The sequence below is a fragment of the Equus caballus genome, chromosome 5, assembly GCF_041296265.1.
Source record: "Equus caballus isolate H_3958 breed thoroughbred chromosome 5, TB-T2T, whole genome shotgun sequence".
In the NCBI taxonomy this organism is placed as follows: domain Eukaryota; kingdom Metazoa; phylum Chordata; class Mammalia; order Perissodactyla; family Equidae; genus Equus; species Equus caballus.
The window spans coordinates 62,757,043-62,783,395 of record NC_091688.1 but is presented as its reverse complement, the minus strand read 5'-3'; the positions used below and the strand labels follow the sequence as shown (position 1 = coordinate 62,783,395).

Here is a 26,353-nt window from a genome sequence, read left to right as displayed (position 1 = left end):
TCGCAGCCAACGCAAGAATAATCACCACTTCTGTCTAAACGACTGAGGAGAAGTGCTTGCAAAAGGTAAGACTGGTGACATTTTAATCTGCTTTGAGAGCGAAGACCCGAACCATATTATGTGGGATAGAGTATCTTCTTAGGAGGCTCTGTAGACTTCTCTCTAGCAACCCTAAAATGTCCTACTATGCCTGTTTCGCAAATCTTTAGTGTAGGAAGTAAAAAGATCAGTAGGATCCTAGTAACCTTCAACAGGCAATCAGGCCAGAAACACTTTTAATTGACCAGCTTCCAATTACAGTATCTGATATCAATTTGGGTCAGGGCATTCATGTGCTTAAGTTGCCTCAGAACTTGAATTTCTGTGTATAGTCATTGCTGATGCCTGGACATTTGTGTGCGAGATGAAGTTGGGGAGATTTCTTACATGCTCTGGTCTTCAGAAGACTGGTTTTGTGATGTTAAAATGAGGAGAGAACCAACAGCCGGAGCCATTTAGAAAGGCAGCTGTGAGATGCAGGTCTTTTTCATTTGAGAAATTTTCAAAAGTAAAGTTAGTGAATCTCACTGTGATTCCTCACAGCCACTAAATGGAACGATAGCTACAAATCGCAACCCCCAGCTCAGACAAGAACTCAGGACGTGCCCAGTACCTGTATTTCGAGAGGCGAAATCTAGATACTTCTAAGAGATGCTTAGATTGATTGTTTTCAAAGGGCAGGAAGAACATTGTGATCCTTAGGGTTCCCCCAAGTAAACTTGTCCTTGGTGTACAAAACATCAATATAGATAAATATAGTATAAAATGCACCAACTAACAAAACTCGATATTGCAAAGATTTCTAATTCATGTCCCATAACTAATGATTGAGGTCTCATGGACTCAAAGTGATAGCCAAGCTTTGGTCCTGGGTTTCTGTGACCCCATAGTAGTTACTGGAGATCTAGTCACCACAGGAAACTAGATCAGAGCTTTCTCTTTCCATGACCTCCAAGAATCTCACCTGATTATGCCCTGGAGGGGAAAAGAAAGTCCCTTAGGACCACACTCACTTACCTAACAATGAAGGATGGGAATGAGCCAGAGAGCTCTAGATTCCCAAAGCACCTCCGGGGCTATTAGGCCTTGAATTTAAAAATAAAGACCAGATTTTTTTTTTTTTTTTGAGGAAGATTAGCCCTGAGCTAACATCTGCTGGCAATCCTCCTCTTTTTGCTGAGGAAGATTGGCCTTGAGCTAACATCTGTGCCCATCTTTCTCTACTTTATACGTGGGATGTCTACCACAGCATGGCTTGACAAGCAGTGCGTAGGTCCACACCCAGGATCTGAACTGATGAACCCCAGACCACCAAAGCAGAACGTGCGAACTTAACTGCCATGCCACTGGGCCAGGCTAAGACCAGAGTTTTTAATGAGTTAATTTAATAATCAGGTTAAGTGCCTCCTGGGGCCAGGCACTGTGCTTTGGAAAATACTATTGGGGCGGGGGAGGGTCAAGGTAGAAGAAGGATATTTGTCCACCAAATAGTCCTGCCCCTAAAGAACTACCATGGGAGGTAAGAGGCATCAGATATATATGCAAATGATTTGGAAGAGAACTGAGCAAAAGCGGAGTCTTAGCTGTTGGCTGAGCAAAGTTTTGCTTTCTCAACCTCCACCGGAATCTGCACTATTTTGAAACTGTGGTTGAACTAGAGCAGAGGCTGAGCTGAAGTGTGATTTCCTGTCATATTTCCTGTGTGGGCCAGCTAAGAGTATTTAGCATTTAAATGACAGGATTGGGTACCTTTATAGCCACAGGGAAGGATTCAAAGTCCATGCCTTCACAGCTTCCATTGCCTTAGTGACCTCATCTTTGGTAATTAATGAGAGGCACAAACTGGAAAGGTCAAACTCTGCTGGTCTTTAGTTTCTTATGTCCTCAGGTCGACTTCTGACTGTCCAGAGGGCTTCAGACTCTGAAGCTGAGGCCTGTTCCTCTTCCTCACTCCCACCCCAAAAAATACCAGTGGCTAGGAATTGTGCTAAGTGCTGGAGACACAAGGATAGCTGATGTGGTTATCAATCTCAACTTGTTTGTAGAGTCTAGTGCGGAGGACAGACACAGCAATGCACAAATATAAGACAAAGTGATCTTTTCTATAACAGAGGAAGAGTGAGCACAAAATGTTGGAGGAGTTTAGGAGTGTGCCTAAGACTCCCTGGGAGGGGAGGTGACTACTTGGGTTCATTTTCAAAGAGGTATGAGTTTATTATGGAGCATGCAAGTAATGGCCTTCCAGACAGGGCACAGTATACACAAAATCAAATGAGAACTTCCAGGCATGTTAGGAATGAGAGTAAGCAAATGAGACTGAAGTATAACAAGTCATGGTTGTAGGACCACAGGAAATGGAAATCCCTTTCTCCTACTTGGTTCTGGAACCCCAGAACCTGAAAGTGGATGGTGAGATCACTAACCCGGCAGGTCCTAGGCCTACCCCTGAGACGTCCACATGCCAGAATTTATGGGATGTGGCCTGAAATGAGGGTGAAGAGGCAGATTTCTTCCTCCTCAACCAAGATTTTCTCCTGGATTAGAGGGAAGGGTGTAGCTTTCTGTAAGATTACAGCCATTTGCCTTCAGCTCTGTTCCAGGAAATGCTGTGTTGATTTAGTTGCAGTGGTTTGGTTTGTGTTCCTACATTAGTCAGCCCACAGCACTTCCGGTACTCAGTGAGCATTCAATGTGTGAAAATCACCCTGGTCTTAGAGACTGGGCATCTGCCCTCAGGAAGCTCCAGGACCCAGCTACCACTGCAGGTGCAGAGCGCTGAAGCAAGTTAACACAGAGAAACCACACAGCTGTGTCAAGCGCGCTTCTGGGGTGGATGTAGGGGTGGAAGAGAAGAGGATTACAGCTAGATGTTGGGCATTCAGTTTTGGAAGGCTGTCTGTAAGTAGGCTCTGGAAAATAGGAAGAAAATGCCTTTCCAAAGCCAGTGGGTGAGCACTTAGAGCGGAGGCTGTGGATCTTCGTGTTGGGATATAGAGGCAAGCCCTCTACTCTTGTCCCTTTTCACCAGCACACAATAGAGTTCCTACCCAAGCAGTAGCATTGATGTATCATAGCTATGGCCAAGAATTGTTGTGAAAGAAAAGATCCCACAAGGATACATTTCTATAATCATTTAAAATAAGAGCAGTATATTCCAAGTGATAGAATGTTCTTCCGTAAAGGAAACTTAGAGATAATTTAGGTTCAAATAAAGTGTCCAACTCATAGGGAGAGCCCAATAAATATTAGCTATTATTATAACATTCCAATCTGATTATTTTTCAGGTATGGTTACTTGTCCAAAGTCATAAAATTACTTAACTAGTTATTTAGAATGTTTTCTGATTCTCTATGGAATCTCTTTCTTCCGCACTAGGCTATTCTCCCTTTTCTTATAGACTTCTTATTAAATAGACTGTGTTCTATTTAAAGAAACTTCCAGCACATTTTAACATAAGCAAACATAAAAAGACAACTTAGTTATAAATCCAATTAATCTGAAATCAATATGCTAGCAAGTTATATATTTAATTTGTCAACTGCTGTCTGACATTTCCTATTTTGGAAGAGCTAGATTGAGAAATAGGGGTGAGAAATGATTTTGATACTTCACATCTTTTAAAATTTGTTCAAGTAAATTTGAACTCATGGCTTAGCATTGACTCTGTATCAGGAAAAACAGAGGCATTAAAGAGTTACCCGATGGTTTGTTCTAAAAATAGGTATTATAGAATCTCAGTATTTACACCATCAGAGACTTGAGTTGTAATAATTTTGAGATCAAAATCCTGTAGATTGTTTACTCATGTTCAATTCTTTTTTTCTACTTTTAATTTTGCTAAAAATTCAGACTTACAGAAAAGTTGCAGAAAGAGTACCAAGAATTTCTGAACCCCCTTCACCCAGATTTCCCAAATATTAACATTTTACCACATTCTCTTTATCCTTCCCTGGCTTTCTCCTTTGAGAGTAATTGCTGATGTGATATCCTTTCCCCTAAGTACTTTAGGGTGTATTTTATACAAACAAAAACATTCTCTCATATTACCATGTTACAATGATCAAAATCAGGAATTAGCACTGATAGAATACTATTAACAATCTATAGATTTTATTCAGATTCCATAAACTGCCCCATTAATATTCTTTATAGCAAAAGGAAATCTCTGATCATACATTGCTTTTAATTGTCATGTTTCTTTAGTCTCCTTTTGTCTGGGACAGTTCCTGAGTCTTTCTTTGTGTTTCATGACATTGGTATTTTTAAAGAGTATAGGCAAGTTATTTTTTTAAAATGTTGCTTTATTTGTGTTTGTGTTTGTCTGATGTTTTCTCATGACTAGATTCAGGTTATTCAAACTTTCGATACCACAGAAGTGGCTTTCATTATGTCACACAGAGCCTTACTCACACTGAGCATAGCTTGCTTGCACGCACCATGGACAGGCCTCTCTGACAGGGACCCTCCGCTGCCAAGTTCCGCATATCTTTAGGGTAAGGACAAAGAACCCCTAGTTTACTGACTCTGCAATAGTAATAACTGTTTCATGTAACTGTTCCTGATTTAGAGAGTGGCCTTGTTATAAAAGTTCCTGTCCCAGGTCAGCTACCAGTAGCATCTATAATTTTTCTGTTGAGCTATTATCTTTCTACGCTTCCAAAGGGAAGGAAATGAGCCTCCAAGATCATCTGGATTTGTCTTTCCTCGGTTTTTCTCTCTTTGCTTCTTTCTTCTTTCTCTCTTCTACAAATCATTAATTTCTCTCCCACAAAAGGAGCCTTGAAATGAAAGAATTTTCACCAGACCACAATTTCAAGGAGGAATAAGATGACAGACACATCCCTTTGACGAAGTGATGGAGAGATGACAGGAAACTAATGCTTATAAGTTGATGGTTTGGTTTTGTTTTATTTTACTATCACCTCTTCCCCCACAATTGCTCCCTCAAAGAGACATGCATACATAACCCCGTCCCTTCTCAGCCACCGCTCACAGAGTTTCAAACTGAAAGAGAGAAGGAGTCCTCCTGGAGACTCATCACATTGCGACAAGTGAGTTGAGTTGGGAAGTGAGAGCACAAAACTGGGGCCTGGGACAGTGGAAGGGGCCTGGGCTTTGGTGGCTGAAAGATATGGGCCTATGCCCCGTCTTTGCTGATTATTAGCTTCGTGATCTTATGCCAGTTATGCAGGCGGTCTGAGTCATATTTCTTGTTTGCAAAGAAATTGACACCTAAGTTGCAGGGCTGATATGAGGATTACAAATAAGGTATGTTTCTATGAAGAACTTGGCACTTCGCAGGGTTCTGCAAACTCTATCATCTATCTAAATTTATTTTGGTGTGAGGGCCTTAATTTGAGGGCTTTCTTGGAGAACAGTTTCTTTCCTGTTTAGAAAAAATTGTTATTAATCAAGGCCCTAATATTCTTCACTGATGAACCAAAGATTTCCACAGGCTCTGTGTAGGAGGGGATAGGAACCCAATGACTATCTTTTTGAATGCCGTGTTCTTCTATGTAAATTGGTAAAAAGATCTGTATATAGAGGAACCTATGTGGAGAAATGTCTGGAAGATATTCACCAAAAATGTTAATGGTGGTCATCTCTGGGAGGTGGGGTTTCAGAAGATTTTATGCTTTCTCCTCTGTACTTTCTTTGTTTTTTGTATTTTTTTACAAAGGGTACACAAAACTATTTTTAAGAGGTATTTACAAAAAGTCAAACAAGCAAAGGATTATTAAAGGCCTTTTGGCACCTGATGTATTTTATTCCTGAAACTCTAGCAGGAAGCTCAGGATGGCCCTTAGGAATGGACTGATAGGAAAGCTCTGAACTTGACCTTTTAGTCAGTACAGTAGCTCCCCCTTATCCAGGATTTTGCTTTCCACAGTTTCAGTTGCACATGGTCAACCACAATCTGAAAATATTCGATGGAAAACTCCAGAAATAAACAATTCATAAGTTTTAAATTGTGCATCGTTCTAAGGAACGTGATAAAGTTGTGCACAGTCCTGCTCCCTCCCACCCAGGATGTAAATCATCCCTCTGTCCAGCGTATCCATGTGGTATACACTACCTGCCCGCTAGTCACTTAGTAGCTGTCTTGGTGATCAGATCAACTTTCGCTTGTGTTCAAGTAATCCTTATTTTACGTAATAATGGCCCCAAGGTGCAAGAGTAGTGATGCTAGCAATTTGTATGTGCCAAAGAGAAGTCATAAAGTGCTTCCTTTAAGTGAAAAGGTGAGAGTTCTTGAGTTAATAAGCAAAGAAAAAACTTGTATGCTGAGGTTCTTTTATTACAGTATATTGTTATAATTTTTCTATTTTATTACTGTTTATTGTTGTTAATCTCCTACTTATGGACTTTGTATTTGTAACTTATAAATTAAACTTTATCATAGGTATGTATGTATGTACAGGGAAAAACATAGTATATTCAGAGTTTGATACTATTGTGGTTTCAGGCATCCACCAGTTAGAGAGGTTAAATAAGTTGCCCAAGGCCGTACTTCTGGTAGGTAGCACTGGCCAGCATTCAAAACTAGACCTGTCTGATTTCATTACTAGTATTTATCAATCTTTGTTCCATGGAACACTATGTTCTCTGAGCTGTTAAGTAATTTTTCAATATAAGAACACGTTTGTAGTTATTTAAGTAGATTTTTCTCTTAGAGACCCATAATGTATATTAGCATCTAACAAGTTTCTCAGAAGTCATACATTAAAAAAGCTGTTTATTGTTTTATATTTTATTTTTATTTAATCCCATTTATTTCCAAAGTTATTTGACTGTGGATTCCTCTCACTCTCTATTGTTTTGTTTGTTTGCTTGGTTTTTTTGAGGAACAGTTATTAATATCTTATAAATATAACAGTCTGTGTAACACAAAAGCTGGCTTGCTATGGCTCCAGATTGGTCTCCAAGATTGAATCAGATGAGGCTGGAGATCAAGAATTGATAGTTTCTTGAAGCTTCTGTCCAAATTTAGCCACTTTAAACTTGATTAAATTCAAGACCAGATTAGATGGTGCTGCACATGTGGGTCAAAGAAAAGAGAGGGATTGAACTAGAGATCCACAAGAATCTATCAGTCCCAGCTCTTTGCTTGGAGGAAGCTAAAGGGTGAGCTTCATCCCTGGCCTCCACAGTGGGCCGTGGGAGGCAGCCACAGCTACCTGCAGTTCGTCACAGAGCTTCCTGGAAGCTGACGTCAGGGACTTTCTTCACAGAGTCATGAGTCACTGGGCTGGAAGTTGCAGACTTTAACTTCTTCTAGACTCCGGGGTTGGAAGGGGTGGAGTTCAAGAACTGGCCAGTCATAGTGAAGAAAGGGAAAGAGAGACAGAGTGGCATTCTCTCTGGGTTTATATGAAAACTGGGCCCATCATTGCATGAGGTAAAAGCAGTGACAATCTTCACCAAATGGGCAGCTTTTCTCCTTCAATTTAGTGTGAGTCTGAGTAAGTGGAAAATCAGGGAAGGAGAAAATAGAGGTTCTCCTTCCTGTTTGTGAAGAGAAGAATCAGGAGGCTATTCCCAGTTTTGTAGGCACCTCATTAGTTGGTGTTCTGTGGACAGTTAGATGACAAGGGCCTGAAGCAGCTGTCACAGGATCCAAGGATGTTGGGGCTGAGGTGACTCTAGGAGGCATCTGGCCCAATCTCCTTCTGTCTAAGTTATCTGCCCATGTCCAAAGATTAGTTTATTGGCAGAATGAATCTCAAGCCCAAGGCTCCTGGCTCAGCAGCGTCATGTTCATTCCACTACATGGGATTATTTAAGAGTTAATGAGCAGAGATCCAGTCATTTGTTCAAAATTACATTTTTTTTTTAGTGTAATCAAGTACTGTGCTAGGTCTCAAGGATTCAAAGACGAGTGAAGTAGCTCCTACTCATGTCTGATTTGGAAATATTGATTCTTTGTCCATGGCTTGTCTTTTCATTAATAGTGTCTTTTGAAGAGCTGAAGTTTTTGATTTTGAAGACATTCAATTTATCAATTCTTTTATGGATTGTGCTTGTTGTGTCTTAATCTGAGAATTCTTTGCCAAACCAAGATGGTAAATATTTTCTCCTAATAGCTTTAGGTTTAACATTTAGGTCTATGATCCATTTTTTAGTTGTTTTTTGATATGGTGAGAGATACAGATCCAAGTTAATTTTTATTTTTGCATATTGATATCTAATTGTTTCAGAGTCATTTTGAAATGAATATCCTTTCTCTGTTGTATTGACTTTATATCTTTGTTGAAAGTCAGTTGTCCATATATGTCTGGTCTCTATTCTGTTCCATTGATCTATTTGTTTGTCTTATTGCCAGTGCTATGCTATCTTTGTTGTTGTAGGTTTATAGAAAGTAATGAAATCAGGTAGTGGTTGTGCTCCAACTTTGTTCTTTGTTAAATTTGCTTTTGCTATTCTAAGACCTTTGCATTCCCAAGTAAATTTTAAAATCAGTTTGTTAATGTCTACAAAGAAGTCTGCTGTGATATTGATTGGGATTACAATGAATCTACATGCAAATTTTGGAAGAATTGACATCTAAATAGTATTGTCTCCCAGGCCATATACACGGTATATCTCTCCATTTATTTACATCTTTTTAACTTTCTCTCAGCCACGTTTTTTGTTTGCTTGTGTTTGTTTCAGTTTCAGTATATGGGCCTTTCACATCTTTTATCAGATTTACTCCTAAGTATTTCATATATTAATGCCATTGTAAATGTATTTAAAAATTGATTTCTGATTTGTTGCTAAAGTATAAAAATACTATTGATTTTTATATGTTGAATCATATCCAGCAATCTTGCTACATTCATTTATTAGTTTATTAATAGATTTTTTTGGGTAGATTTCTGTAGAATTTCTACAAAAACAATCATGTCAACTGTGAATAATGCCAGTTTTACTTTTCCCTTTCCAATTTGGGTGGCATTCTTTTCATGCTTTATTCCACTGCCTAGAAACTCCAGTACAAAAGCTAAATAGAATTGGTAAGAGTGGACAGCCTTGTCTTCTTCCTAATACAGGGGAAAGACATTTAGTCTTCTACCATTAAGTATGATGTTAGTTCTAGCTTTTTCATAGATGCTCTTTATAAGGTTAAGTGCCCTTCTGTTACTATTTTGCTGAGAGTTTTTATCAGAAATAGATGTTGAATTTTGTCAAATGAGTTTTCTGCATCTATTGAGATGATCATTTTTTTCTTTTGTAATTTGTTGGTATAGTTAATTAAATTGATTTTTCGAATGTTAAAATAACCTTGCATTCATGGAATTAACCTCTGTTAGTCAATATTTCTTATCCTTTTTCTATATTAGTAGATTTTATTTATTAAAATTTTGTTTATAATTGTTATATTATATTCGTGAGGTATATTGGTCTATGTTATACATCCAGTAATGTCTTTCTACATTTTTAGTATCTGATGATTCTGGCATTAAAGGATGAGTTGGGAAGTTTACATTCCTTTTCTATTTTCTGGAAGAGTTTGAATATATTTGGTGATGGCTCTTCCTTACACGTTTAGCAGAAATCATCAATAAGGCATCTGAGCCAGGTATTTTCTCTATGGGAAGCTTTTTATTTATTTTTAAAATTTATCTATTTTTCAGTTTTATTGAGACATAATTGACAAACAACATTGTATTAGTTTAAGGTATACAACGTAACGATTTTTTTTTTTAAAGATTTTATTTTTTCCCTTTTTCTCCCCAAAGCCCCCCGGTACATAGCTGTATATTCTTTGCTGTGGGTCCTTCTAGTTGTGGCACGTGGGACGCCGCCTCAGCGTGGTTTGATGAGCGGTGTCATGTCCGCGCCCAGGATTCGAACCAACGAAACACTGGGCCGCCTGCAGCGGAGCGCGCGAACTCAACCGCTCGGCCACGGGGCCAGACCCGACAACGTAATGATTTTTGTCAATTATATCTCAATAAAACTGGAAAAAATAGATAAATTTTATACATTTCAAAATAATTACCACAGTGACTTTAGTTAACATTCATCATCTCATAGTTAAAAAATATTTTTCTTATGATAAGAACGTTTAAGATTTATTCTCTTAGCAACTTTCAAATATACAACACAATATTGTTACCTATAGTCACGGTATTATCACTGTAGCTCACATCTCCAGAACTTATTTATCTTACAGCTGGAAGCTTGTACATTTTGACCACCTTCACTCATTTCCCCCAGCCCTGCCTGTGGCAGCCACCAATCTGTTCTCTGTTTCTGAGCTTGCTATTTTTAGATTCCACGTAAAAGTGAGATCATACAGTATTTGTCTTTCTCTGTCTGACTTATTTTACTTAGCATGGTGCCCTCAGGTCCATCCATGTTATTGCAACGGGGAGGAGTTCCTTCTTTCTCATGGCTGAATAGTATTCCTTCATATATATGTCACATCTTCTTTATCCATTCATCTGTCACCAGACACTTAGGTTGTTTCCATGTCTTGGCTATTGTAAATAACGCCACAGCGAACATGGGGGCTCAGATATCTTTTTGAGATAGTGTTTTCATTTCCTTCAGATAGTTAGTTGAGGCCTTTCTCTTTTTTTCTTGGTAAGTCTAGATAAACGTGTCTATTTTGTTCGTCTTTTTAAAAACTCAGATCTTATTTTCATTAACCTTTTCTATTGTCTTTTTCATTTCTATTTCATTTATTTCCACTCTGATATTTGTTATTTCCTTCCTGCCACTCGCTTTGGGCTTAGTTTGTTCTTTTTTGTCTAAGTACTTGAGGTGTAAACTTAGGTTGTTTGAGATACTCATCTTTCTTTTTTTTGAGGAAGAGTAGCCCTGAGCTAACATCTGCTGCCAATCCTCCTCTTTTTGCTGAGGAAGACTGGCCCTGAGCTAGCATCTGTGCCCATCTTCCTCTACTTTCTGTGTGGGATGCCTACCACAGCATGGCTTGCCAAGCGGTGACATGTCCACACCTGTGGTCTGAACTGGTGAACCCCGGGCTGCTGAAGTGGAATGTGCGCACTTAACCGCTGTGCCACAGGGCCGGCCCATACTCATCTTTTCTTAATGTAGGTCTTTATTGCTAGGAAGTTCCCTCTTAGAACTGCTTTTGCTGGATCCCCAAAATTTTGGTATATTTCCATTGTTATTTGTCTCAAGATATTTTTAGATTTCTCCTCTGACCCATTTGTTGTCCAGGAGCATGTTGTTTAATCTCCAAATATTTTTTGAATTTTCCAGTTTTCTTCTTGTAATTGATTTCTAGTTTCATACTCGTGTGGCCGGAAAAGATGCTTGATATGATTTCAATCTTCTTAAATTTATTAAGACTTGTTTTGTGGTCTGACATATATTGTCTCCTGGAGAATGTTTCATATGCACCTGAGAAGAATGGGTATTGTGCTGCTCTTAGAAGAAATGTTCTGTACTTGTCTGTTAAGTCCATCTGGTCTAACATGTAATTTATAGCCAATAGTTCCTTGTTGATTTTCTGTCTTGATGATCTATACATTTTGAAAGTAATGTGTTGAAGTCCCCTATAATATTATTGTACTTCTATTGCTCCTTTCAGGTCTGTTAATATATGCTTTGTATATTTAGGTGCTCCTATGTTGGGTACATAAATATGTAGAAATGTTATATCCTCCTGTTGACCCCTATGTCATTGTATAGTGACTTCTTTGTCTCTTATTACAGTCTTTGGCTCATTGTCTATTTTGTTTGATATAAATATAGTTACTCCTGATTTCTTTAGGTTTCCATTTAAATGGAATATCTTTTTCCATCCCTGTGCTTTCAGTCTGGGTGTGTCCTTAAAGCTGAAGCGAGTCTCTTCTAGGCAGCATATTGTTGGGTCTTGTTTTTTATCCATTCAGCCTTTCTATGTCATTTAGTTGGAGAATTTTATGGGAACTTTTTTAAATTCCAAATTCAATTTCTTATTTGATATAATATTATTCAGATTATTTCTTTCTTCTTGAGTGAGCTTTGGTAATTCACATCTTTCAAGGAATTTATTTCATCTAAGTTGTTGAATTTATTGGCAAGAAGTTGTTATCATATTCACTTATTATCATTTTGATATCTGTAGAATCTAGTGTTGTTAGTTGTCATTTCTAATGTTGGTAATTTTTGTCCTCTCTATTTTTTAAATTGATTTTCTGGGTAGAGGTTTATTAATTTTACTCATCTGCCAAAAGAATCAACTTTTGATTTCATTGATTTTCTTGATTGTTTTTCTGATCTTTTTTTGTTGATTTCAGGTTTCTTTCTTCTATGTATTTTGGGTCTAATTTGCCGTTCTTTTTCTAATTTCTCAAGATGGAAGATGAAGTCATTTATTTGAGACCATTCTTCTCTCTAATATCAATATTTTGTGTTATACTGGACGTTAGGATTTCAATATGTGAATTTGGTGGGGCCACAAACATTCAGATGATAGCAGTTTTCCTTTGCCTCTTTTTTTTTCTGGCTTTTAAAAAAAATTTATTTATCTAGTACTTTTATGATTTTTATCTCCTTTGCTGGGTTATTAGTTATAATTCTTTGTTTTGTTATTTTAGTGATTTCTTTATGGTGTATAGCATACATCTTTAACTCATTACAGTCTATCTTAAAGTGATATTACCATTTCACATATAAGAACCTTTCAATAGTACACTTCCATTTCTCCCTTTGCAGCCTTATGTTATTGTTATCAGAAATTTTACTTTTGCATTTTTTTATTAACCACACATAACATTGCTATTATTCTTGCCTGAACAGTCCAGGATATTTTAAAGATATTTAAATAACAAGAAAAATCTTATATAATTATCCATGTAGTTACTAATTCTAGTGCTCTTCCTTTCTTTGTGTAGTCCTATATTTCCATGTGACCTCATTTTTCTTCTACCTGGAAGATTTCCTTTAATATTTCTTATAGTATCAATCTACTGAGGAATTCTTTCAGCTTTTGTATGTCTGAAAGTATTTTTTTCTTACTTTTTGAAATATATATTTACAGGGTGTAGAATTCTAGGTTGACCACATTTTTTCTTTTAGTATTTTAACTATGTTGCTCTACTGTCTTATGGCTTGCCTCTTTCCCAATGAGAAGTCTGTTCGTATCCTTATATTTGTTTTTGTGTACCTAAGATTTTTTTTTCTTTAGCTGTTTTAAGATTTTATTTTTATCTCTGATTTTGAGTAATTTGATTATAAACTGTCTTGATGTAGTCTTCATTTTTCTTGTGCTTGTTCATTGAGCTTCTTTGATCTGTGGGTATATTTTTTAAATCAAATATAGGAGTTTCTCAGTGATTGTTTCTTCAAATATTTTTCTCTTCACCCTATCTCTCCTCTCTTTTGAGACTTCAATCGTGTATATGTTAAACCACTTGAAATTCTCAACTCCTGATGCTCTTCTCATTAAAAAAATTTTTGTTTTCTGTCTGTGTTCCTTTTGAGATAGTTTCTCTTGCTGTCTTCAAGTTCATTAACCTTTTCTTCTGCAATGTCCAATCTTCCATTAATCAATCCAAGTTTGATTTATCTTTTTAAAATATTTTCCATGTCTCTACTTACTTTTTTAAATATCTGGTTTAATGTCTTAAACCACTAGTCTAACATCTAGGTAAGTTTTAATTGATGAACATATCTCAAGGTTATGGGTTATACTTTTCTATTTCTTGCATGCCTGATATTTTGAGTGAATCCAGACGTTGCAAATTTTACCTTGTTGAGGGATGGATATTTTTATATTCCTACAAATATTATTCAGCTTTGTTCTGGGGTGAATTTAAGTTACTTGGAAAGTGTTTGATACTTTTGGGCCTTGCTTTTAAGATTTGTTAGGTGGATCTGGAGCAGCATTCAGTCTAGAGCTATTTATTCCCCACTAACTGAAGCAAGACCCTTCTGTGTACTCTACCCTGAGAATCTTGAGGTTTTCTATTCTGGCTGGTGGGAACAGCACTAATCCCAGCTCTGTGTGAGCGCCAAGCACTGTTCATATGCTACTTAGTTTTGGATAATTTCTTTACATGCATGTGTTAATCAGTATTCAACTGAATCCTTGATGGACACCGTGGTAAGCTAAATAATGAACTCCAAAATATGTTCATGTACCTTATAGGGAAAGGAAACTTTTATGGGGGATTAAATTAAAGATTTTGAGCTGAGGAGATTATCTCATTATCTGAGCAGGCCCTGTTTAATCATATGGGTTCTTATGAGAAAGAGGCAAGAGGTCAGAGTGGGAAGTAGCAGATGTGTTTGACTAAAGCAAGAGATTGGAGTGTTGCAAGGAAGGGGTCAAGGTATGCAAATGAGTTCCAGAAGCTGACAAAGACAAGGAAACAGATTCTCTCCCTGAACCCTTCAGACAGACTTCAGCCTTGCCAACACCTTGAATTTGGACTTCCAACCTTCAGAACTATAAGAGAATAAATTTATGTTGTTTTGAGCCACTAAGTTTGTGGTAATTTGTTATAGATGCAATAGGAAAATAATATAGGCATCATCTGTAGATCTTCTGTCTCCTCAACTCAGAGAATCTGCCAGGCTCCTCCTCTCTGCCCCATGGTCTGGAAACTATGTCAGCACAATAAGCTGGGGCAATCATAGGGCTCACACCCTTTATTTCCATCTCTCAGGGATAACTGTCTCTTGTTGTCTGATGTTCAGTGTCTTGCAGGCCATTGTTTTATAATTTTTACATTTTTTGGTTGTTTTAGGTAAAAGGGTAAATCTGATCCCTGTCAATCCATCTTGCCCAGAGACACATATCCCAAATATGTGACTTTGTATTTTCACATTTAAAAAACTAAAAGGAAAAAGGTGAAATTAATTTTAATAATATATTTTAGTAACCACATTATACACAAAATATTATTTCAACATGTAATCAATATAAAAATTAATATGCTCTTTTTCATTATAAGTGTATATTTTATACTTATAGCACATCTTAATTCAGACTAGCCAGATTTCAAGTGTTCAGTAGCCAACCAGAGCTCTAAGTTATGGAGAATCATGATAGTCAATGTTTAGTTGCTCAAAGGAAGGGCACTCATTTGAATATGTTAATTTAAATGTCACCTCCTTGATTAACCCAGCTGAAAAATCTCTGAATTTCCATGGCATTTGGTACTGTCTTTGAGACTTGACATATTCATTTTTTATTACTTGATACAGCCTGTACAAAGGGCTACAGTAAGGATTCTCAAGAATTTGGAGATGAGAACTGTAAATGTCACATCCTAAGAGTTAAATTAATTTTTAAAATTCTAGACAAAATGAGTAAGATTATTTATCCATGGATGTGTCTTAGTCTTGAGATACTTGGTCAACATATAGAGGCCTGGGAAACACTCAAATCCATCATCCATTCCTGACAAACAAGAGTGGTCCTTTAAGAGTAACTAATCATGGGTTACATTTACTGAGTACTAATCATATGCCAGTCTTTGTCATAGATCATTTGATCTTTACATCTACTCTTGAGGTGTAAGTATTACCCCCATTTTTTTTTTGAGGAACATTAGCCCTGAGCTAACATCTGCTGCCAATTCTCTTTTTGCTGAGGAAGACTGGCCCTGAGCTAACATCTGTGCCCAACTTCCTTTAGTTTATATGTGGGATGCTGCCACGGCATGGCTTGCCAAGTGGCGCATAGGTCTGCACCCAGGATCTGAACTGGCGAACCCCTGGCCACTGAAGTGGAATGTGTGAACTTAACCACTGTGCCACAGGGCCAGCCCTACCCCTGTTTTACATAGGAATAAATTGTGACTAGAAATGTTAAGTAGATTTCTAAATCTCACACAGCTATCTAGTGGCATATGTGAGAGTTGAATTCAAGTTTGACCTCAAAGCCTATGTAGTAAATCATCATATGTTTTTTTATCTCACAAGTATATCCAAATTTATTTATAATATAATTAATTTTATTTTAACTGGTTGAAGTAATGAAGAATTAAGAATAATCCTGAGAGTCAAGACAAGAAGGAAAAGGGGAAAGAGAAGGACAAAGTAAAGGAAAAGGAAAACAATTTGAGATAGATAGAAGTATTTGGTCTTTTCAACAGAGAGGATTATTGTATTGTGGAACAAAAGTAGCTCATCAGGCTTATCTACAGCCTTGTTGAACTATCCCTCAAGACCATCTGATTTCTGGGTACCTTGACATTGCAAAGATGGTATGATGGATTGTACAAGCAATCTATGCACTAGAAAGGCATAGTTCTAGTGGATAAAAAAACAATAAATTGACATTATGCTCTATCTATCAGTTTCACATGCAGCTTTTAAATATGTGTCACTCTGTAGGACCTTGTTATTTCTGAGAGAAAATTCAAAATTGTGTATCTGTATCTCTAGAATTGGGGACAAGACTTGACATTGATGTATTGATGTCCTCACCAAGAAAACGTAATTCTATTTTTTTTAAAAGTCAAGCTTTCATTGCTATCTCTTTTCATTTCCCCATTGAATATTTGTTGCTCAGTTTTTTTGTTTTTTTTTTTTTGAGGAAGATTAGCCCTGAGCTAACATCGGCCGCCAATCCTCCTCTTTTTTTGCTGAGGAAGACTGGCCCTGAGCTAACGTCCATACCTATCTTCCTCTACTTTATATGTGGGATGCCTCCACAGCATGGCTTGATGAGCCGTGTGTAGGTCCACACCTGGCATCTGAACTGGTGAGCCACAGGCCTCTGAAGCAGAATGTGTGAACTTAACCACTGCATCACTCGGCCAGCCCCTGTTGGCCAGTTTTATCTCTGCTGTAAGATTGACATCCTCTGAAGGATAGCTACAGCTTAGTCATGGTTGCATTCCCCCACAGCATCTAGAAACATAAATGTTTCTTTGGTAAAAGAATGAACGAGGCATAGATATGTCCCTCCCACTTTCATGTGGAGAGGGCTATAGACCAAATGTAGTATGTATATACATCTCAGGGAATTTAAGGAACTGGTTAATCAAGTCACTGGCCTTCTCCATAGTTGATTGACCAGCCTATCTCTGACCCCAGGGCTGCCTCCTTGAGTAAGTGCCCGGGAACTGGTCCCTGAACATTGGCCTGGTATGTGTCACTGTGATTCACCCTCCTCTGAAAGTGTCTCTAATCCTTTCTTCTACAGTGCTTAATTCAATGTCAAGCATTTTGGGCTTGCTGAATTAAAGCAAAAGCAAGTGTCCAAAATGATCCAATAGTTACCTCAGTTTGGAGACTAAGATAATAGGGAGTTTGGGCAAACTTTCCAGAGGAGAGTCACAGCTCAAATCCAAGGTGATGCTGGAGATCCTTGAACCCTGAACATTGGTGCCTTTGATCTCTTGTGCCACCTTGCAGAGCCAGGTCACTTACTTCCTCTCTTCTTCCTTTTACTTTTTAGGGTAAAACTGTCCCAACATGGGCATGAGTAGCTTGAAACTGCTGAAGTATGTCCTGTTTTTCTTCAACTTGCTCTTTTGGGTAAGTGTGTCTCTTCTGAGCATGGCTGCACCCACCTCCTCCCCAGCTACACTCTACTTCTCTCTCCTCTACTGAAGAGCCTGGTATGGAGTGCAACCCATGCATACCTGGGTCATGTGCAGCATACTCAACCTAAGAACAGGGAAATAACTTCCTCCCCTCTTGCCATCCTGCCACAGTAGAAGCCTGTAAAATTGAAAGGTACCAGTGCAGTTACTTATGGGGATGCTGTTTCTCTCTCTGGGGACTTTAGCCTACTACTGCTCACTGCTTACACCCAAGGGTGAAAACCTGAGACTCTACATGCTGTGTATTGAGTGCCTCTTTTTTTCCAGCTTTTCCTTTTTCCCCTCTGGGCCACTTGGAAGAATAGCTGATTGAAAAGGAAGTCACCCCTTCTGGGGAGATTTCTCTGTACCAAATTCAGCAATTGAATTTCAGATATAGGATGGGATGGTATTCATGTGCCTATGAGAAAATTCTTAAAAGTTTGGCTTCTCTAGTTTTTTGCCTACCAAGATGAATTTCCTCAACCATGGCACCCCATCCACGTGGTTGTAGTTTCCACAGGGAAGACCATGTGTAACCAGTTCAGGGAACAAGGAGTAGGGTATCTGAAGCATGAAGATACTGTGTTACTCCCAGGAGTGAGATTCCCCTGGTATCTGATATGTGAAGGAGGTGCATGAACAGGATATCACAGGGTGAAGCTGGGATCACCTCTTTTCTAGGTTCATAGGGAAAGCTGGATAAAGATTGTTCATGAGAACCTTGATAAAGCCAGTGGAAAAAGATGATTCTGACCTCAAGCAAGTGAAAATATGAAAAGATATTGAAGAACCATGTTTTATCTCAGAAATTTGTGGGATTCTTCCTTTCAGTTCTGTGGCTGCTGCATTCTGGGCTTTGGTATCTACCTCCTGATCCACAACAACTTCGGGGTGCTTTTCCATAATCTCCCCTCCCTCACACTGGGCAATGCGCTCGTCATCGTGGGCTCCATTATCATGGTGGTTGCATTCCTCGGCTGCATGGGCTCCATCAAGGAGAACAAGTGCCTGCTTATGTCGGTGAGTTCCTAGCAGCTGATGTGGTGCCCTAAGTTGGGGGACATGCTGCCTTAATTCTCATGGAAGATATTTCTTGGCAGCTCACCTACAGGCACAGGGAAATCACAGGTTAGTTCCCAGACTAATGGCAAAAGGTGGAAGATAATAGACATGGGGGAAAGGTTTTAATCAGTCAAAATTAGTGTTGGGTAAAAAGGTGAAGGAGAGGGAACAAGTAAAAACGTGTTTTCTGTTGTATATGATTAACATAAAGAGAGTAAGCATCTAAAGTTGGAGATAAATATGAGTTAGGACCATAATTACAGCACCTTTTCTCCCTACGTGTAGAGGACTCCTCTCAATCTCCGCCATCACCTGTTCTCCAGTCCAAACTAGCCCTGATCTTGCAGAAAGGACTAGGCCCCAGACTCTAAAGACACGTAGTCTAGTTTACTGGTCTTTTGCTCAGCTGTTTCAACAAAGCCAATGCCAAAATTGCTTCATTGATTCAACAAATGGTATTGCTTATGCATTACGCCCATGGAGCTCGATAGGCACAGTGGGAAAGAGGGAACAAAGTTAGATGACAGCTGATCTACCCTCTAGAGTCTTGGAGTCTAGTTGAAAGAAAATAGCAAATATTCCTCACAAAACAAGAGAAGGCTCATGAAGGCCTGAACAGGCCGGATCAGGAACCTTTGCTTAGGTGCAGAGACATGCCTGGATGCTCCCAGGATGGAGTGGGAGTTGGGGAAGAACTGGGATCAGTACTGTGAGCATGTCTTTGCTTTGCCCCAGTTCTTTGTCCTGCTGCTGATTATCCTCCTTGCTGAGGTGACCTTGGCCATCCTGCTCTTCGTGTATGAACAAAAGGTAAGTTATAAAGAATACAACTCATTGTTGTATTGCTGACAGTGGAAAAGAAGTAGCATAAAATAAGTCCTATAATAGACATAGAAGCAAAGTGGAGGGATGGAGGAAAGAGAGATTAACTGTAATTGGGGAGAAAAAAACAGTCATGAAGGAGATTGCATTTGAGTGGTGCTTTGAAGGAATGAATGGGAAGAACAGTAAAACAACTTTATCTTCCTCCTGCTTACTTTTTTCCATGTGTTAGGCAGTAGAGAACATCTGCCTCAGTGCCTAAGAGAGCTCATGCTTTGATGGTCCCTTTTCCTCCTTTGTAAAACCAAAATTCTGGAAGGACAACAGACCATTGTGTACTTATTCCTTCAATGCCATCTCAGCCTCAGCACTTCTTCCTGTATATAAACTCCCTCTCTTCACTTCCTCAGCCCTGAGGAGACCATTTGGAGGGAGTAGCAAATGGAACCACTAGCCTTTCCCAGAAATTCCTTGTTCCTTGAACTCACCTCCTTTTTTTAATGTCTCCTCTGCTGGAATGTGCCCCACCCAGCTGAGTAATTATGTGGCTGAAGGCCTGAATGACAGCATCCGGCGATACAACTCAGACAACAGCACCAAGGCAGCGTGGGACTCCATCCAGTCATTTGTGAGTATAGATGGAATCCTCCTCAGCTCAGCCCAGGCTTAATTTTCCAACTTCAGTCTCTAGGGGCTAGAGGGGATTTCTTTTCCTTAAAGTTTCAGAATCTAAGGTCCACAGCCCCTAGGTCCAGAATAATGCTTGGCTCTCACAAACAGGGAAGCATAGGAATCAGTCTGATTGGTACAATGTTATCTACATTCTCTCTTTCTTCCTTCACCAACTCAGATAGGCTCATTGTTTAAACCCTACTAAGATGTAAGGAAGACCCAAACAAGTCATACTGGATTAGTTTAGTATTTTCCAAAATTTTTCTTAAAATGGAAATTGTACAATACAGCAAATCTCTTGAACTCCTGAGAAGCCCAAATCATGCTTGTTAGCTAGCCCACCAGTCCCCCATTCCTCATGCCCTTTCCCCACCCACAAACATATATATTATCTCTTCATTCCTGCCTTTGTGTGTTGGGGGATAAAGAAGAGTCAGGGAGCCAGTCTGGCACCGGCATAGTCTGTGTCTCAGATAATACCACTGTGACCACATGGAGCCACCTGTGGCCCTGCCATATCTGCTTAGTATGGAGTAGAAAAATAGCACAGGAACTAGAGCCTAGAGACAAGGATTGGAGGGCCTTGCGAAAGTTGCTTAGCCTCTTTAGATCTACAATTCTTTCTTTTTCTTTCTTTTCAATTCACTTTAGAAGCCTTTTTATCATAGACTTTTCAGATATATACAAAATTAAAGAGAATAGCAGCAAAATGAATCTCCAGGTACATATCACCCACCTTCAACAGTTAGCATTTTGCCAGTGTCATTTCAGCTAATCCCTATGCTTTTTTTTTCTAGAATATATTAAAGCAAATATTAGACATTTTATCATTTTACCTATTAAATATAAAGATAATAATTTATTTTTTTTAGAAAAAATACTTTATTTTTTTACAGCAATTTTAGGTTTACAATAGAACAAAGAGAGAGGTACAGAGAATTCCCATATACCCTTTGCCTCCACTCATGCATAGGTTCCCCCATTATCAGTGTCACTCACCAGGTACATTTTTTTCGGTACATTTTTTTTCTTTTACCAAGGATGAAGCTACATTGACACATAAGTATCATCCAAAGTCCGTAGTTTACATTAGGGTTCACTCTTGGTGTTGTACATTCTATGCAACTGAACAAATACAAATGTATAATGACATAAATCTTTCATTATAATATCGTACAGAGTATTTTCACTACCCTAAAAATCCTCTGTGCTCTGCCCATTCATCTCTCCTGCTACTCGCATCCCTGACAACCACTGATCCTTTTATTGTCTCCATAGTTTTGCCTTTTCCAGAATGTCATATAGTTGGAATCACACAGTATGTAGCCTTTTCAAATTGCCTTCTTTCACTTAATAATATGCATTTAAGGTTCTTCTATGTCTTTTTATGGCTTGAAGAGCTCATTTCTTTTTAGTGTCAATTAATATTCCATTGTCTGGATGTACCACAGTTCATTTATCCATTCACCTGCTGAAGGACAGCTTGGTTGCTTCCAAGTGTTGGCAATTATGAAGAAAGCTCTGTAAACATCCATGTACAGTTTTTTGTGAGGGGCATAAGCTTTCAACTGCTTTGGAAATATACCAAGCAGCATAACTGCTGGGTCATATGGTGAGAGTATGTTTAGTTTTTTAAGAAAATGCCAAACTGTCTTCCAAAGTGGCTGTACCATTTCTCATTCCCACCAGCAATGTATAAGAGTTCCTATTGCTCCACATCCTCACCAGCATTTAGTGTCAGTATTCCAGATTTTGCCCATTCTAATAGGTATATAATGGCATCTATCTCATTGTTGTTTTAATTTGTGATTCCCTAATGACATATGATGTGGAGTACCTTTTCATATGCTTATTTGCCATCTCTAAATCCTCTTTGGTGAGGTGTCTGTTAAGGTGTGGCTCAATTTTTGATCAGGTTGTTTGTTTTCTTATTGTTGAGTTTTACGAGGTCTTTGTATATTTTGGGTAACAATCCTTTATCAGATGTGTCTTTTGCAAATTTTTTCTTCCAGTCTGTGGCTTGTCTTCTAATTCTCTTGATACTGTCTTTTGCAGAGCAGAAGTTTTTAATTTAAATGAAATCCAGTATATCAATTATTTATTTCATGGATCATGCCTTTGGTGTTGTTTCTAAAAAGTTATCACTGTAACCAAGGTTTTCTCCTATATTATCTTCTACGACTTTTACAGTTTTGTGTTTTACATTTAGGTCTATGATCCATTTTGAGTTACTTTTTGGGACGGATGCAAGGTCTCTGTCTAGATTCAGTATTTTGCATGTGGATGTCCAGTTGTTCCAGCAGCATTTGTGGAAAAGACTATATTTTCTCCATTGTATTGCCTTTGCACTTTTGTCAAGGATCAGTTGACTATGTCTATGTGGTTTTATTTCTGAGCTCTCTATTCTGTTCCATTGATCTATTTATCTATTCTTTCACCAATACCATACTGTCCTGATTACTGTAGCTTTATAGTAAGTCTTGAAGTTGGGTAGCATCAGTCATCCAACTTTGTTCTTCTCCTTCAATATTGTGTTGGTTATTCTGGGTCTTTTGCCTCTCCATATAAACTTTAGAATCATTTGGTTGATATCCATAAAATAACTTGCTGGGATTTTGATTGGGATGCATTGAATCTGTATTCAATAGATCAAGTTGGGAAGAACTGACATCTTGACAATATTGAATCTTCCTATCCATGAACATGGACTACCTCTCCATTTACTTAGTTCTTTTTTGATTTTTGCTTATCAAAGTTTTGTAGTTTTCCTCATATAGATCTTATACATATTTTGTTAGACTTATACCTAAGTATTTCATTTTTGGAGATACTAATGTAAATGGCATTGTGTTTTTAATTTCAAATTCCACTTATTCATTATTGGAATATAGGAAACCAACTGACTTTTGTATATTAACCTTGTATCCTGCAACTTTGCTATAATCACTTATTAGTTCCAGGAGGTTTATGATCATGTCTTCTATGAACAAAAACAGTTTTATGTCTTCCTTCCCAATCTGTATACCTTTTATTTCTTTTTCTTGCCTTATTGCATTAGCAAGAACTTCAATTCTATAAATTCAGTGCTATAAATTTCTCTCTCAGTGCTGCTTTTGCTGCATCCCCCAAATTTTTACAAGTTGTGTTTTCATTTTCATTTACTTCAAAGGATTTTTAATTTCTCTTGAGATTTCTTCTTTGGTCATGTGTTATTTAGAAGTGTGTTTTTTAATATTCATGTAAAATAACTTCTTTTTAATACACATAAAATTTTACAGTGATTCCTTAATGACACTAATAAATGATCTATATTCAAATTTCCCTAACTACTTCAAGAAGTTAGTTTTAATTGGTTTCTTCAAATCAAGATCCAAACAAGGTCTACATGTTACATTTGGATGATGTGTCTCTCTAAATCTTTTTTAATCTATAACAGTATCCCTCTTTGTTCATGCTATTTATTTGTGGAAAGAAATTATGTTGTTTGTCCTGTAGAATCCCCCATTTTCTGGATCAGGCTAGTTGTTTCCTCAAGGTATTTAGTGTCAGGGAGTCTTTATCTCCCATATTTGTGAATATGGAGACTTGATGCATGTTCCATCTGTGGTGAGACTAACATAGCTCATATTTCCTATTGCATCATGTAAGCAGGCACATAATGTCTGATTGCCCTACTTCCTATGATCTTAAGACTGGTTGATGGGTCTAGGTATAGTCAGCCTGATCCCTCCATTATAAAGTCCCATGTGTGCCTAATTTTTGATCTGTAAAATGCGAATAAATTAAGCATGCCTTCTCTACTTCAAGGAGTCTTATGTGAATGAAATGGTATAATGGGTTTTAAAGTACTTTTTTCCTAAAAAGCCACAGTAGTCAGGCCAATTCTGGATTTTCTGCTATAGAGTCAGATCTGAAGGGCCCACCTATTCTCCAAGGCCCACAGTTTTCTTTCTGTTGACTTTCTAACCATCACATTTTTTTGTTTGTTTTTTAGCTGCAATGTTGTGGTGTAAATAATGCGAGTGATTGGGGCAAAGCCCACCCCTCATCTTGCCCTCCATATCCAGAAGTTCAGGTAATTTTTTGGGCAACTTTTCTGTTATTGGCCTCATTGGTTAAACTTTTAGTTGCCTTAGGAACTCCAGTCATATAGGACTTAGTCCTCCCAACCAGAAACAGAGAATCTTGAACAAAATAGAGACCAGGGAGACAACCCAGGTACCTAGACAAATCAGAAAATAAGGAATAAGCTCATTTTAGACTAGAGACACCATTAAGAATCTTGCTACCCTAAACTATTTCATTATAGAGGAAAAGTTTGTGTGATAGTGGCAGAGGATTATGTCTAGATTTTTCTTCAGCAAGACATAGGTCTCCTTATGGTTGAAAGTGAAATTTGTAATGTTGAGGTAGGAAAGCTTCTCTCTCTACCTGTCTTTCTGCTCTCTTACCTTGGAGATGGCAGCATCCAGCCCCTTAATGAAATGAATCATAAATGAAAGAGCAAGGAGTTGGGGGAAAAAGTTGGTGGAACTTCTGAAACAATCTGCCTGCTTAATTTGGACCTCCAGACTGGGCCCAGAGAAGAAGCCAAAATTATCTTCTAGACCAAGTCCCTAAGATCCTGTTACCCATGTTTTCCACTCTTGGGATTGTTTGGAAATCTCCAAAATTTTTTAGGTCTGTGAAGAAATACTGGGACATCCACCAACCAGCAACTGTTCTGGAGATTAGTAGGGCCATGAAAGTTTTCCTTGTTAAAGCAAAATTGAAATGCAATCAATGCTGGGATTGCACAGCCTATATTCCCATTTGTTAATCCCAAGTCAGTGGTGAATGTTCGAAAAACATAAGGACATCTGTTGCTGACATGCCTCTTGGGAGCTAGTTTAACTCAGTGTGTAAGGATCTAGGACTTCTACATTAGGTGCCACTGTAATGATAACACCAGAAAAGTCTCTAGTTTAATATTCTCTACTTTAGGTTTGTTTCTTCATCCATATAAAGAAAATAAAAATATAATACCTGGCCTAAGTATTTTGGCATAAGGCAAAACACAAACTATCTTCCCAAATAAGCCTTCTGATAAAGTTGAATAATAGTAGTCTCATTTGTACTTGTAATTTTTTCTAGGGTTGCTATGCAAAAGCAGAACAGTGGTTTCACTCCAATTTCCTGTATATTGGAATCATCACTATCTGCGTGTGTGTGGTAGAGGTAAGAATTTAACCACAGGCTATTGTGAAAATAAACAAGTTAAGTAATGTAAGGTTTTAGAACAGTACCAAGGACATAGTATGTGTTCAGTGAATATGAGCTCCCCCAGTCAAATGATGTTATTACCAATTTAAGGCATATAAAAAATATGCTGTAAGATCTATCTGGTCAACTTATCCCTAAGAGATATGAGTAATTCATAGTCAAATTAAAAGCCACCAAATAGATCCCTACTTTGGTCCTTCATTCACTGGTCTGGAAAAGCTTGTGATGGATAAAACATTCCACTTGAAAAATTGGCCTTTTATGCTAAGCAGAAGTTGATGATGTCAATTATTAATCAATTTCTTCCTTGTTTCTCTGCTTAGTTTGAAAAGTCAAGGGTGAATTGGGGATAGTTTTGTGTTTTTTTATTATGCTATATTTCTACCACTTTTATACCCAAATGTTTTGGGTATATTGCACATTAGTAAGACTTAATCAAGAAGCTCAGAGATAAATGATTTTTCTTTACATAGAAACTAAGGAGGCTTAGGGCATGGGTAGAGATGACTCATTGCATGAAATGTTGACTTGTGCAGAACTTGACTATACCTGCAGCAGAGCTTCTGTGACTTCTTCAGCAGACAAAAAAATGTCCCAACACTTTATAATCTACTGTCTTGCCAATGCCACCCAACTTATCTCCCTGATGCCATTCTAAAGCTAAAGGAGAGAACTCCTGAGGAGGAACTGGAAGTGAGGGCAGGAAGGGTGGTTTCACTGTGATGGACACTTTCTTTTTCTTTGAGGCTCATCCCAGGGCTTGTGGGAGAGATGGGTCCTCTTACATTAGACCTCACATTTTCCCAACTTTTTTCTCAGGTGTTGGGGATGTCCTTTGCGCTGACGCTGAACTGCCAGATTGATAAAACCAGCCAGGTCCTAGGGCTGTGACCTGCCGCTGCCTTGTCCTGGAGAGACTTGTTTCATCTCTGGAAATCTCAAACCACTTACCGTGTGAAACCCTAAATGACTACCTTTTGGACTGGCAGTTTTGTTCCCCTCCTATCTC

General features: G+C 38.2%; 1 protein-coding gene across 1 annotated transcript; it reads left to right on the top strand.

Moving 5' to 3' along the window:
• Window positions 1-26,353, top strand: CD53 (CD53 molecule). The gene is given in 8 exon segments (NM_001253839.1): window positions 1-65; window positions 17,397-17,476; window positions 18,358-18,546; window positions 19,324-19,398; window positions 19,943-20,038; window positions 24,077-24,157; window positions 25,216-25,299; window positions 26,164-26,353. Coding segments are annotated over 7 exon segments (660 nt in total). The 5' UTR covers window positions 1-65; window positions 17,397-17,413; the 3' UTR covers window positions 26,236-26,353.